This window comes from Populus alba, chromosome 13 (assembly GCF_005239225.2).
Source record: "Populus alba chromosome 13, ASM523922v2, whole genome shotgun sequence".
NCBI lineage: Eukaryota > Viridiplantae > Streptophyta > Magnoliopsida > Malpighiales > Salicaceae > Populus > Populus alba.
In genome coordinates, this window is record NC_133296.1 from 12,059,505 (window position 1) to 12,075,113 (window position 15,609).

General features: G+C 28.4%; 2 protein-coding genes across 2 annotated transcripts; both read left to right on the forward strand.

Annotated features, from left to right (window-relative positions):
* The first annotated feature begins 995 nt into the window (after positions 1 to 995).
* On the forward strand, positions 996 to 2,176 carry LOC118035450 (zinc-finger homeodomain protein 2). Its single transcript, XM_035041023.2, has one exon. It carries the CDS (start codon positions 1,238 to 1,240, stop codon positions 2,072 to 2,074), a length of 837 nt encoding a protein of 278 aa, XP_034896914.2. The 5' UTR covers positions 996 to 1,237; the 3' UTR covers positions 2,075 to 2,176.
* A 7,700-nt stretch (positions 2,177 to 9,876) lies between these two features.
* On the forward strand, positions 9,877 to 11,168 carry LOC118035449 (NAD(P)H-quinone oxidoreductase subunit T, chloroplastic). The gene is made up of 2 exons (XM_035041022.2): positions 9,877 to 10,331; positions 10,625 to 11,168. Exons 1-2 carry the CDS (start codon positions 9,982 to 9,984, stop codon positions 11,043 to 11,045), a joined length of 771 nt encoding a protein of 256 aa, XP_034896913.1. The 5' UTR covers positions 9,877 to 9,981; the 3' UTR covers positions 11,046 to 11,168.
* The last annotated feature ends 4,441 nt before the right edge of the window (positions 11,169 to 15,609 follow it).

Below are 15,609 nucleotides of genomic sequence, written 5' to 3' on the forward strand. Positions count from 1 at the left end.
CGATTTAGATTTTTCAAACCATACAATGGATTTCATTCAAAAAAATGTTAATTTTTATATAAAATAAAATTATTGATATTTGGGATTTCATATTCAAGTGAAATCTAACGAGAACACCTTTAAATGCTTGAATTTTTTACTTTCTAGTTCAACAACACGGAGCGTAGTTGACAGTGTAATTTTCTAAAAGTTTGAATTCTTTACATAACAAATTTAATTTGAGTTTGGTTAATATTTTAGAAAAAAAAATTATACACACACACACACACAAAAAAAAGTCATGAACATGTTTAGTAGGAGAAATAAAAATAAAAATATAAAATAATTATATTTTTTAAAATTATATTATTTTAAAATACAATAAATATGAGAATATATCTCTGTTTTCATAACCATTTTTTTTTTTAATCTGGGGATAGAACTAGACAAAACTTTAATAAATTACTTTTAATTATATGGATTAATAACCATAATAATAATAAAAGAATATAGATATCTTGTGGTTAAAATATTAGAATATATAAGTTATGATCTCAAGACCATTTTAAAATTGTGTTGCAAATGATATTTTACTAAATTTTATATTTATTTATTTATTTAAAATTATTTTTTATTATTGAATCTTTATAATGTGATGATGTTAAAAATACTTTTTAAAAAAAAAAAATATTAATATATTTTTAAATAAAAAATATTTTAAAAAACAACCAATATCATATTCTCATACCAAAAATTAGATCTAAGGGCAGCTATAATAACACCGAAAGGTTTTATTTTCATTTTTCAAATCTAAATTGTAAATAATGAGAGAAAATCCTGCATCATTTTAAAAAAATAAACTGTTTTTCTTGGTAGTTATAACTACTGTACTAATATGAGAAACGAATACTAGCTTTCCCATACATTCTTGACTGCCACCTGTAAGTCACTTGAACTTATGACGCCACTCTGCTTCTCTCTCTCTCTCTCGCTCACTCACTCTTTTGTGATGCCTGTCTTAAATTCATTTCACGCTATCTTCCACAGCCATGATTATTACAAGTTGACAAAAAACCATCAACGTAACATTCCCAATTTCCCATTCTTCCATCTCCTTCAACAAAACCTTAAGCTTGCCCTCTGCTTCTCCAGTTCTCCTAAATCCACCCTTTACCATAACCCCATCGCCTTAACCCAGCAAGCAAAAACAAAAAACAAAAAAACACCATTACTACAGCTCTCTTTCCCTCTTTCCAAAATGGACCTGAGTGTTGTACCCTACCAACAACAACAACACCACAAATCTGAAACTGTCCATGACCAAGATGTCGACATAGTACTCCACACCAGACCTATCACCACCATGATCTCCAACCCCAAAGCTACTAAAGACCCTTGCAAAAACGTTGTCAAGTACAAAGAATGCATGAGGAACCACGCTGCTTCCATTGGCGGCCATGCCAATGACGGTTGCGGTGAGTTCATGCCACGTGGTGACGATGGCACTCGTGATTGGCTCACTTGCGCTGCCTGTGGTTGTCACCGTAACTTCCATAGAAGGGAAAGTAGTACCAAAAGACAGCACCAACAGCAACTCCTCCTCTCTCCACCACCACAGCAATTTCTCTTGTATGGTGCGCCCACTACTAAAAACATGAACCCGGTTCATGATTTCATGTCACGCCCTCATGACGATGATGACGATGATGACGGTCTTGATGATCTTGATAATGATCGACGGTCAGAGACGCCAGAGAGAGGTGAGGTGAATGTGGTGGGGTCAGGGGGGAAAGGGTTTATGGTGAAGAGTACTTCTGGCAGCAGTAACAAGAGGTTTAGGACAAAGTTCACGCAGGAGCAAAAAGAGAGGATGTTGGAGTTTGCTGAGAAGATAGGGTGGAGAATACAAAAACATGATGACATGGCTCTTAATCAGTTTTGTAACGAAATCGGTATCAAAAGAAACGTGCTAAAGGTTTGGATGCATAATAACAAGAATGCCCACCGCCGTAGAGATGGTGTTCCACCAGTGTCTGCCGAGGCCCCTCCTCCTCCTCTTCCGCCTTCAGCTCCTCCTCAGCCTGTTGGAGTCTAGTAATTATTATTGTTCCACTTTGATCTTTAATTCCTTCCAGTGGTCTCTTTCGTATTCTCTTTTTAAGACCTAATCAATTATCACTACTATTTTTTTTCTTTATTTAGTATAATAGCATCTTAATCTAGCGAGTAATCTAGTTGAAGGACATGAAAAGGAGGCTAAAATGACATTAACATGCTGATGATTAGCTTTGTCGATGTTTCTTTGCAGTAATCTGTAATGTGAACCAATTATTGGATACACACGCACGCACCAGGAAAAATAAACAACGGAGACTAAGCTTTTAGTTAAAGATAATATGGTATGAACTTTAGAAAACATATATGCATGATTTTTATAGTGACAATCTCCGCTTTGTGTCGAAAAGCATGAATCATGGTTTCGAGCATGGGCAGTGAAGATTTTTGCCCTTTTTTCTCTTGAAAACCTAAGCTATTTCATTGGACTGGGAACATAGCATGGCTGTGATGTCAAATGGGGACACTAAGACAATGAATTAGGGTTGTTGTGTTGGTCTAAAAGTGAAAAAGAAACCATTTTTTTGTTTCTTTGAATGCTCATTAGAAGCAGACACGAGTGAGGATGGGTTAGAGAGAGAAGGGACCAAATCGGAGCAAAAGCCAACTCATGAGATTGGATGAGTAATTTAAAGTAAAATGGCCTTCCATACCTGCTGTGTGTGAAATCTTTGACAGGAGGAAATCTTATCCTATCTTCATAAAGTGTACATGTTTAGAAAAATACAAGATTTAGAACAATGCTCACTAAATTAAAAAAGTATGTGTACCTTGCCTTGATTGTTAATTTAGTTTTGGTTCTTTAATGGATATCCTCTCTCGTCATAAAATTTATTTTTATTAATGTAACCCTGTTGTCATTAATTTATTTAAAATTCGATTGAGGAATAAGTTGCTGTGGAAGTTTTTCCTGTGATAAATATATTAAAATGATATTTTTACATAACATGGTTTAGATTGTTTTTTTTTTTTAATGATTTTTATTAGCATGTGTTTAATTATACAAACATTTTTAAAACTGTGTATGAAGTAAAATATATTCACACTCTGAAATAGAAAATATATTTTCAGTGTTGTTATTTTTTATTTAAATGGGTTGATTTTAAAAAAAATATTATTTTAAGAGAAAAATATTTTAAAAAGAATCCATTGTTTTTTTGTTTTTTTTTTTGGGAATAAGCTTTTATTTGTCAAGAATCATTGAAAAAAGTTGTTGGTATATTTGTGTGAATCTGATTTAAAAGCTATTTAAAAGTGAAAAAAAAACAGAAGCTACGAAAAAGACTTTTGAATTTTATATACATAAAAATATTTTAATATTATTTTAGAGCCATGGTTAACTTATAATCCGTCCTTTTATTTTAATAAATAAATAAAATATTATTTTAATATATTTTTAAAAGTGAAATAATATAAAAAACGTATAATATCCTTGATAAATAGTGCCATGACTGTAGAAAGTTATAGTCGATGGAATAAAAGTAAGGGTTTAAATGCTGTCGTTTGTCCCTATGCTACATGAAGGAGGAGAATCCCTGCTCAACTGTTGATAAGACCCTGAGCACTCCATATGCGGACCTCACCTCCACTTCCATCCAAGTCAGACCTGAAAGTTGACTAAAATTGCTCAAATCTAATTGGCCGTAAAACATCACTGCAGTTCTACATCTATTGTTACTGTTCATCGGACAAGGTAATATTGTTTTTGTCTCTTCACAAAAAGAAACTTTGTACTGATTTTCTAAGATATTAAAGGTTTTTTATATTGGTTATTTATCATTTATAAATTGATTCAAGGATCAAAAAATTTAAACTAGTGTCAAAAGTGTGTGAAAATATATTAAAAAAAAAAATTAAGGCTCGAGTAGAGGGGGTGTTTTTGACTTTTCATAATATATTTTTTTTATTATTAAAAAGTTAGCTTTGATGAACTTTTGTATTTAAAGAGAAAAAAACTAAAACAAAAATGTGTGTGGGGCACGTCTAGGGGCGAGTGGAAGGTGATTGTGCCTTTCGAGTGATGTGTCCGGCATCCCCTGACATCTAAAATTACATTTATATCATGTTATTGGAAACATATCATGTTTTCTTTCTGTTTTCTTTTTATTAGTGTGCACATATCCATGCTGATGGTCTACCTTGTTATCAATGAGTTTTTGTTTCTCTTTTTCATTCCCTGAAAATTAAAGCTTGACCCTCTTGAGTATTTGGTTTTCAGTTTATATCTTTTGATTTTTTTTTTTGGTATTGGCTTTTTGTATAAGTTTTTTTTTTTTCAATTTCATCAACGAATCCCAATTTATCAAAGATTGTATTTTCTAATTTGGTTTTTATTTTTTGACTTTCTAATTTTTTATTTAGTTTTTTTATAAAAGTTTTATTGGTTTTCAATTTCCCTCTTCATTTCAAATTGATGGTATTATGTTTTTCAATTTGGTCATCATTGTTTTAATTTTTAATTGCTTTTTGTTCTTTTGTAAAAGTTATTATTTTTTTCAATTTCATTTTTTAATTACAACATTGTTTTTTTTTTTTTTTTATTTTTTATGTAAATTTTGAGCCTCATTTATTTTTTAAAATTTTGTCATTTTATTAAATTTGATTTTTTCAATTTTCACCATTCAATTAAATACAAAGTTTATTTTGTATTTTAATTTTGAATATCGTTCTTTTAATTACTATTTTTTCTAAAAAAAATTAATATAATTGATTTTTTTTTCAATTTCATTCCTTCAATATATGAGTGATAAAGAAATTGGACTTCAAAATTTTTTCAAATTAGATACTTCAAGTCTAATGATTCGGATCACAAGTTTTAAAAGTCAATATATTTTTTTTTTTTAAAATAACTTTATAATTCTCTTTATTTTTTATAAAGTTATTTCAATTATGTCATCATAAGTCACGAGTTTAACTGTGTATTTTAAGTTAGTTTAACTCTAATTAATTAATGTAGTTACAGGTTTATTATGACTGATTTAAAGTATAAAAATCATGAATTTACTTTCTGAATTTTCTAGGATACAGGTCTAGGACCCGCTCCCACATCTTAATTTCAGTCCAGAAAATAAAGACGTGAATTTATGTCTTGAGCTTTCCGAGACTCGTGTCTTTAGTAAAGTCTCGACACCGTCCATAGTTACGCGGGCCAAGATGGATCCAACATGTAACAAGTACCCAGCAATAATAGCAATAAATGAATAAAGAATATTTAATTATTGAAAAATAAATAATAAAAATTGAAAAAAAGTCTTCGAGGTAAAGGATATTTGGAAAGATTCGAGGGAGTACAAGCTCTCAATGAAAACTTTTCAAAGATAATTCAAAACAGACATAAGAGTTAAATTAACACGTGTTCTTCAACTGCAATGATAGAAATGTTTTGTTCCATTTACTGGTGATCTCTAAATTCAAATGTACCTTGATTCTCTCTTGGATTTTCAGCAAATGATTTTACATAGTAGAACTAGAAAGGTGATCCGTGTTGCTTAAATTTTTTTTAAGATAAAAAATTATGCTCAAACAATGATAATGTTTTTAAAAAAAAAAAAAATATTCAATAAACTTGATATATATATAAACCAGCAGCAAAAAAAATAATAGCAAATGAAAAAAAATTCAAAGCTCAATTACAAATAAATCAAATACTAAAGAATGAATTAAAAACATTCATTTTATATATATATATATATATATATATATAACCTTGACTCTAACAAGCATGCTAAACTCGTGGCCTACTTGTGAGGGTGAGATAATTTTCTACAAAAAAAATTCAATAAAGAAATGCAAAACAAAATAATAAAAGGCAGAACTGATTTATTTTTTTTGAAAGAAAAAGATAAAAAAAATTCAAGTTAACTTGATTTAACTTGACTACCCTATAATTTGAGATATGAAATCAAAATAACTTTATAGAAAAAAAGTGGCAAAACTCATGAAACTGAAAGCCCCATAATATAATATTGAATAATAAAATAGAAAAAAGAATCAAATTTAAAAAAAAAAACATAAAAAAACTGAAATCAAACTAGACTAATCTTCAAACTTGTGATTTGGATCATGAGACCGGGTTATCCTATAAAAGACAAACTTGAAAAATCACAAAGCAGAATTCTCATTCATCCAAAATTAAAAAACAAGACAAATAACAATTAAAAAAATAATGAACAAATCTGATATAAAAATCAAATGAAATAAAACAATGAGGGATAAAATTAAAAAAAATAAAATAATCAAGAAAATGATTAAAAACAATAGCAATTAAAATAATGAAGATCAAATATGATAGATAAAAAAATTAAAGAATTAAATTGAAAAAAAAATTAATTTTATAAATTATTTTAAATAAAATAAATAGTAATAAAAAGAATAGAAACCAAATCTGAAGGAAAAACAAATTAAAAGGTTGCTTATAAAAATTGAATAGTTTAGTGCATAAATTGAAGAGAGAGAACATAACATAAAAAAAGTTGTCGATTTTTACTGTGCTTAAAAAAGTGAAAAGACTGATTTAACCCTAATCAATTTGATAATGCTAAGTAAAGCTCATGAAAATACTATTTTACCTCTTAATTTGCACTTTATTAGCTTGCACTATAGAGAAAAAAATATCATCGTACTGTAGCAATCCACAGTGCAATGAGTCTTGATCTATAATGTTTTACTGATGCTTATTAGTTTTGTTTATATATATTGATTAATTAAAATAGAAAGAAAAACCTGGAATATTTAAATAAAAACAGCTCGAAAAAAACTCTAAATGTCATGTAATTTTTAATTAGAATGGAAAGAAAACTTAGAATGAGTTGAACAAAGAGGTCTCTAGAAAAACTCTAAATGCCATATAATCAAGAAAACAAGCTTAAAAGAATAATATCTTTATTAATTCATAAAAATACCAAAAATTGCTAAAACAAAATTGAACAAACAATCCTACTTATTCTAGCCTTAGACAAAATCATAATAAATATTTATACAATCCATCTAATATTTGATTATTATACTATATAAGATAAAAGAAACAGAAATAAGAATTTTTTAAATTTTTTTTCTAAAAAGCTCCTGCAATAGTTTTTCCTAAATTGAAAAGACCTCATTATAAAAATCAAAATGTTTTTGTTCTCGATTTCGTAGATTTTCAACCAAGGCTCCTTAGCTCCTCTTCTTTCTTTGTTTTAGGTGTATAACAATTGTACATGTCAATTTCAGTCATTTCATGTTAGATTTTGCATAAGAAACATCAATCCGCAAATTATCTTTTTAATTGGATTTTAGAGTAATGAATTGCAAATCTTAAACTTGCTTCATCAATGCATGTTATATCAATACGATCCTTGAACAAATATACCTTTATGATAATAGTAAACTTGTAATTAAAATGATCAATATAGACTAAATTAATAATTTTCTTTTGCTGAGCACCTTTCATGTTCCTTTTGAATTCAACCTCTAACTTGTTAATGAAGACATCATCTTTCCTATTATTATCATTGTTTATGCTATAATTAACATCATAAAAATATATATCATAAATTGATAGAAAATAACTATCCCTATCCATCTAATCAAAACAATACATAAATCCTTTAGCATGTAGGGTGATTATAAACTCTAGGAGTCCTACCCAAAATCCTAAGTCTTTAATGGTAATTATCTCGATCATGAGGTTGCCTTCTCTGCTTATGTTGTTGACGGGGGATCTCAAAATTGGATGTGGAGTCGTGATCATTCTTTTCAAGATCCTTCAAATCCTGACTCATCAAATATTAGATCAACGTTACAAACCTATCTTTAAGTACGAGTTTAAACCTCGATGAAAAAAATCATCTTCCTCTACTACGAATATGTTTAACATCATATTCTATCTTGAGAGCCTTTCAAGTCAAAAACCATCATCTACCATGAACATGCCCAACAAAAACTTATTGGGATAGAATCTCCTCAATCAAAAAACCATCCTTCACTATAAACACGTACAATACATATCAATTAACGTAGTAAAAAACCTGAATAATTAGAATTGAAAGGAAAATAAGGGCTTGAGAAAAACCTTAGGTATCATAGATAATCTTTAAAAATAAAAGAAAACGAATATTCTATTTATTAAATTATCAAAATATCAAATCCTATTGAAAAATAAAATAAATAACCATATTTATACTAGCCTTAGGCCAATATCCTAATTTTTAAAAAAGAAAAAAAAATCTAATTACTAATTATAGAATCCATCAAACATTAAGATTCTTATACTAAATAATAAAATAAAAAAAAAACTTAGAAAAATTATTAATTTTACCAAAAAGTTCATGCATTAAGAAGGCCAATTACTCCAACAGCTCCTCTCATAGGCCTGCAAAGTTGCAATCATCTTGGTCTAATTTCCTGTTTCTTCTAACTAATCTAATGATATCATCTCTAGTGATAGATACCCTTGTTTAATTAATTATTATCAGTAGTACTCTAATTTGTAAATACAGTGCATAATAGCCATTACATTTTATTATGCAATACTGATGCAATGTGACAACTTGTAATGCTTTGTTAAGTTTCTCATATACATTTTACTATGCAAATGACATTATAGTTATGAATATATTGATGATAATTATCCATAACATGATTCATCATTCCATATGCACATAAAATCAATGAACACTAAAACACATTGAAATATTGCGTTCACTTACTGTAAGTTTAGTGAGATTAAGATAAAAGGATATACAATTCATTGATAAAAATAAATCCATTTCATAAACAATAAACTTGACACTGAAATTATGTGCTTACACGCTGAATTCAAACATTATTACGATGTAAATACAGGTTAATTTTGATAAAGATAATGCAAATGTATTGACATTAAAGACTTATCAATATAGTTATTGGATTATACCAATGCATAAACTATTGTTGTCAAGCACTATCATCTTTGTTTTTTAAAGTTATAACATATAATTTAAAGGGAAATATATTACTGAAAGATAAACATAGAACATAGATAAACTGAATGTAGTAGTGCATGAAATGACTAGTTCAATTGTCAGTGAAAATCATTTTTCATGACTATAAACTAAAGATAATCAACTTGTATAAAGACTATATGACATCAAATGTAAATATTTTAACGATGGATTCAATAACTACATTCATTTGAAATAAATGATAAAATAGTTTTAAATCTATCAGATGTCATAAAAGGAAAAAAAAAACCCATTACATTTATTACAAAAAATTGCTAGAACCCATTCTGGAAGCATCATAAAAAAGACAAAAACTAATTAGTCATTGCATTATGGAAGAAGGAGACTAGTGGGGACTTTCTGGTAACTTCAGGCTAATGGTTGAAGACATGCTAGGTATTTTTTTATGAATCCCAACTAAAAATAACATGGAGACACGATACTTGCATTTAAAACTTAATTTTTTGGTGCATCCATAACACAAAACTCATTTATTTTAGGAATCAAACATATTGTTGGTTGTCGTTGACCGCTAACATGAAAGCACAATTTAAATTTGAATGTTTTTAAAATTTTGTTTTTAATTCAAATATTTATTTTTGATGTTTTCATATTATTTAAATATACTGATGTTAAAAATAATTTAAAAAAATAATTTTAATATATTTTCAAATAAAAAATATTTTAAAAAATAATCATTAATAGACTCCAAAACATCACTTTCATATAACTATTATCTCTCCGGTCGCCAAAAATTAGAAAATGCAAATGACACAAAGGACATAGTGGTCCTGTTATATATCAGCAGAAAACAAACAACAGGCCAAGGTGGCCTTAATCAACGCCCTGAACCACAGGAATGTGAGGTCATGGAAGCAGCTTCTCTCCTTACCTTTACAAGCCATACTGGTCTTTCTTCTCTTTCATGGCTTCCACAACTGCCACTCAAGCTCCGTTTTCTCTCTTTCTCAGGACCCAAAACGGCAGTGGCCACCGTAGAAAAAAACATCTGTTGATAAGAAAAGCTCCACCAGGAAGAACAGGCAACAGAGGGAGTGCTTTTGGTGTTTATGCAGAACAAGGAGGCCCAGAGAAGCCCCAAAGAGCACCACCAGGGGTTGATACAAGAATTCATTGGGACAACGAAGATGAAGGGTGGGTTGGAGGAAGTAGTACTAGTTCAGAGCAGACAAAGCAAGCAGAAGATGAGCAGAACGATATGTTGGGAAAGAGGTTTGCTGATCTGCTCAATGATTCTTCTGATTCTCATTACCAGTGAGTGTTCTTGAGCATCCTTAATTCAAAGGGAGTCTAAAGACTTTCTTTTTATCACTTTTCGATTGAATTTATTCATCTAGTTACGTAGTCGAGGGTTTAGTTCTTAGACATGACGTTCGATATGGATGTTTTTGAACTTGATTAAAAATGTGATTCATTCTTGTATTTACTTTGCAAATTATGGATTTAGCACATGTATTTCTGGGTTCCTTCAATGCACTTGTTAATTCATATATATCCATAAAACCAGAGTAAGTAGCACTAACATGCCAATTGCAAATGATCATCAGGTTCTTGAGCGTATCAGCAGATGCTGATATGGAGGAGATTAAAACCGCATACAGGAGGCTATCGAAGGAGTACCATCCAGACACAACCTCACTTCCACTGAAATCAGCTTCAGAAAAGTTCATGAGACTAAGAGAAGTTTATGATATCTTAAGCAATGAAGAGAAACGCAAATTTTATGATTGGACACTAGCTCAAGAGGCTGCAAGCCGGCAAGCAGAGAAAATGAGGATGAGATTGGAAGATCCTTATGAACAAGAAATAAACAGATATGAATCTGTACCGGACATGGTTGATCGTCTTGGTGGAAGAAACATGGGTCTAAGTGATCAAGCAATGTCAGCTCTTACGTTTGATATTTTTATCATACTCTTCTCAATTGGTTGCCTCATTTTTGTTGTCTTCTTCAAAGAACCATATTAGTAATTTATGTTACACAGCATAATTGTAAAGTATTTATTGCCAAGATGGTATAATTTTGTACATCTGGCTGAAATCCAGAATTATTATTGGATTGGCAAAATATGATTCTCTGGTTGTGCTTGACTGTTTTTTTGTCATCTTGGTTATTTGTTCTCTGCAGTTTGGCCTTTAATCTCAAGTTACAATAAAAACAGTTTAATGTCGATTAATCAGACTTCAAATTATGGTGAAAAGACTCAAGAAAGTATTTTATGTAAAAACAGGAAACCCCCCCACCAATATCTTCATTGATGTTAAATTGTTCTTCTAAAGTCTGAACACAAGCGCCATTAAAATTCTTGAAGCAGGCATATAAAATCATGATGGGTGGAAAACCTTGTTACTAATTGAGTGGCATCATGATGAGATTGACACAGGAGATTCTGCAGGAGTTGAGCTGTAAGATACAGAGTTCATAATGTTGAACTATCTTGACAGGACAGGCCAGCGCAAAGATAACACGACTGTGTCCAGTTTAGAAATGGTTTTTATCTTAAATCTTGCTTATACATTAATAGAAAACAAGAACATAAGAATATAAGAAAAGGTCTCCTTAATTCTTGCAAGGAAACGTTACTCGAAATCACATATTCTAGGAATTGCAATGCCTTGGCCAGTTCCTAGACCTTCAAAAGGCTTTGGCTGCCATGTTCGAAAAGAAAAGAAAATATATAATTATATGATGCAGACAGAACAAAACCTTTATAGAATTTATATTCTGAAAAAGGAAATTAAAGCGAGTCGCATTATTTCCTCCCTTGATAAGGATCATATGGAGATAAGAAAGTAAGAATATAAATAGTGAATGAATACTGCAAGTTGCAGTGCCGAATGGAGCAGTAAAATATGGTGAGGGAGTGAATACTGAATAGAGAGAAGGAATTCATTTCTTCACCTGGTGAACCATTATGATTCGTCTCCTGGATTAAACTGGATCTGTAAGGCGATCTATAAAGAGATGCTTGTTCATGACATTCTATATATCATATATTATTATTAATAATATCGAACTATAAAATACATGGAATGCCATGAACAACATCCATCTACAGCAAACAATTCTCAAGAACTTGTGAAAGAATTAAGGATAAGAAATCAACCCCATAAAGAGATCGTTGTTCATGGCATTTCATCTACCCTGTAACTTGAATTGCCACAGAAGACATGAAGTGCCATGAACACGATCCATTTATAGCGATTCCAACCATGCACCCTCGTGTTCATATACTAATATTTGAAGCTAAACATCCAAATTTATGGTGACAGAGAATAAAGAAAAGAATCATGCCCATGAAGAGCTCGTTGTTCACGGCCATGAACACGATCCATCATTGGTGATTTCAACTGTGATTACTCAGTAAAAGAAAAGGAATATAGTAATAACTAGATGACTAGGAAAGCACTGAAAAATAAAATAAAAGGTATTGGAAAAAGTACATAACTTTAGGCACTATTTATAGCATTTGTGTGTGTTAAAATTAGGGGAATTAGATGCATATCATGCCAGCTTTGATTTTTTGCGACTAAGGAAATAACACGGTACAATATCTTTTATCATAATTTCTTTATTGTATCATTTCCTTAATTGTTTAGATTTTGATAATACAAAAATTGATATTTGGTTGAAATTTGATCAACACATTCTAAGGACTCGATTCTACAATGAAAACTAGCTAAGTTTAATTTCATGTATAAATTAAACCTGAAAGTTTTTATTTGTCTAGTTGTTTATGAATTATTATTTTTATTTAGATTAGAATTTTCAAATTGATTATGATTTTATTAATTAGAATATTTGTTTTATTTAAAAACATGTAGGCTATTACAAATAAAGATTTCATATTATTCAGATAATTGATATTAATAAATTTTCAGTTTAGAGTTTTTTTTTCTATTATTTAGAATTATAATTTTAGGGTTTAAAAAACTCTGGTTTCTTTATTTGTAGTTTTTAGTCCTTGAAAAACATAATACTATAATTTTAGAAACGGTTGTGCCATGTTTTTAAAAAATATATTTTTATATATTTTAAATTATTTTAATGTGTTAATCTTAAAAATAATTAAAAAAATATTATTTTAATTATTTTAATATATTTTAATATAAAAAATATTTTAAAAAATTAATCATAATTACATTTTTAAACAAAACATTATGCCAAGAAATTTCCACTTCCATTCTTATTTTGAATAGGCATTCTTATTTCGAATAGGCATTTGTACACTCGCAAACACAAATCTTATCCATCCATTATGTGAGATAAATCTTAATAAATGGATAAGATTATGCAGAGAAATTTCCTTATTTGTTTTAAATGAGAATCATATATATGTTAATATAATATGATTAATTGTCTAGTGATTTGATTATATTATAAACAAGTAATGATAAGGGTATTAAATATTTTTACTATTTCTTAATTACTAAATGACGTGGCAAAGGAAGAAATTTCAAATCATGGGATGTATATCTTATCACATTTAATGAGATAATTATAATTATGAAATTGAGTGCTTGATAAATTCCAATTGCATGATGTCATATCACTAAATAAAGAAATTTTCATAAAGCTTTAATTATCTCTAATATTATTCTTTAGCGTAATCTCGTTTGTATGTTGTCATATGCTCATTTGTATTGTTTTTATTGTGTTTAAATCAGAATAGTAATATATCTCAAACCTATGAAAAATACTTAATGCAGATTTTATAAGATTCTTTTAATATTGTTTCCTAACTTAATATCAATGTTTAATTTTTTTTATTGATAGATATTTAATTATATATATATATATATTAAAAACTAAAATCAAAAGGTAATTAACTTGTTTAAAGAATATATTTATATCTTGATGCATATTGAATTTAAATTTTTAAATACTTTTGATTTTTGAAAAAAATACTAAATTAAATCACATAAATTTATAATTTTATAAAAAAAAATTAATCAATTAAGAAAATAATAGAAATAGAAATGACACGTAATTAAACTTATATATAAAAACTTTTGAATAACTTAAAGAAACTTGACGTATGTCAATCTTCTGAATGTTGACGTACCATTAAAAATTAAAAGAGACATGAAAATTAAAGAAACTTGACCTACCATTTTTTTTAATTACTTTTTAAACCGCAACATAAAAATTACTTAATTTCAAACATACACTAAACCATCAGCAAACCAGGCATAAAAACCATGAATATTAAAAATTGAAGCAAATACCTTGTACAGCTCTATAACGATGACAATGATGCGGTTTTAAAACACAAATGGAAAGAGATTGGATCGGATAACTTTGCTGGACTGATAAAATTTAGATCGTTTTTGTTTAATAGTTTTTTATAATAATTTTTTAGTGTTTTGAAATAGTTTTTGATGTTCTAATATTAAAAATAAATTTTAAAAAATATTACTACTATAACATCAAACAATATCTTAAACTATATTTTAAAATGTTATCCAATAGACTTCCTTATAATATAAAATTAGTATCTTGATTGTTAAAATATACTTGTATATAAAATAATCAAATGTTGAGATGTTGTTGGTTTATTTTCTATCTTTTCTAAAAAGATTTTCTATAAATGAAAAGAACACATCTGTCAATGAGCTGTAATTTTATTGACATTAGAATCCCGTCATTCTAACAGATGTTCGGGGTCTAAATCTCTTATTTATAAAAAACTAAAAATAAAATACTTTTTTAATATTAATCTTGCTTTCTGCTATTTTCCCATTGAACTCTTATAACCTGTCAATCCATGCAGAGAAGGAGCAAGAAAAATAATGCGTATATTTAGTTTTTAACTGGCAATTTTTCCAGTGCTATATTGCGGGTTATAATAATAAAAAAAATTAGCACAAAAAAATATTTAGATATTAATAATATATCTTTTTTAAAAATAAATTTTAACTATAAATTAAATGGTATTTAATACTAGATGGAAAAATATTTGATTCTACTTGAATTAATTTGGGATAACTTGCAAAACATGCAGAAATAATTTAAGAAAAAAAAAATAAATTGAAAAGTTCAATCATGAATTAACTTAATGTTAAAAAATAAATTCGATGGAAAACAACATTTGATTAAAATGAACATAATGAACTCAAGTCAATCAAATAAACTCGCGATGAAAGTTTTGCACGTCATAGGATTCAATACATTTTTTATTCTAGAGATTATTTTTTATTTAATTATACGATAATATTTTTTTGTATAAAACAACATATTTTTAAAGTAAACCAATCGTGATAGGCACATGGGAACAAGATAAAAATGATAGATTATTGACAACAAATGACGAAACTGCTTTCTTTTAGGCTTGAGTTAAGAAAAAAAAATTAATTATCAATAACATATGGTGAAATTATATATATTTTTTCAATTTAGGGACAAAAATATTAAACCAAAAAGCAAATACCAAAATGTTATAGATTAACCTGTTAAAGCTTGCTATTAAAAAATAAATTCAATTGAATGTAATGATTTGCTTTATCAATTTTTTTCTAAAACCAATAGAAA

What these genes read in the sequence shown, in the direction of transcription:
- LOC118035449 (XM_035041022.2), top strand. Translation starts at nt 9,982, where the DNA reads ATGGCTTCCACAACTGCCACTCAAGCTCCGTTTTCTCTCTTTCTCAGG. An exon ending in TCTTCTGATTCTCATTACCA is followed by an intron (nt 10,332 to 10,624) that starts GTGAGTGTTCTT and finishes AATGATCATCAG; the next exon opens with GTTCTTGAGCGTATCAGCAG.
- LOC118035450 (XM_035041023.2), top strand. Translation starts at nt 1,238, where the DNA reads ATGGACCTGAGTGTTGTACCCTACCAACAACAACAACACCACAAATCT.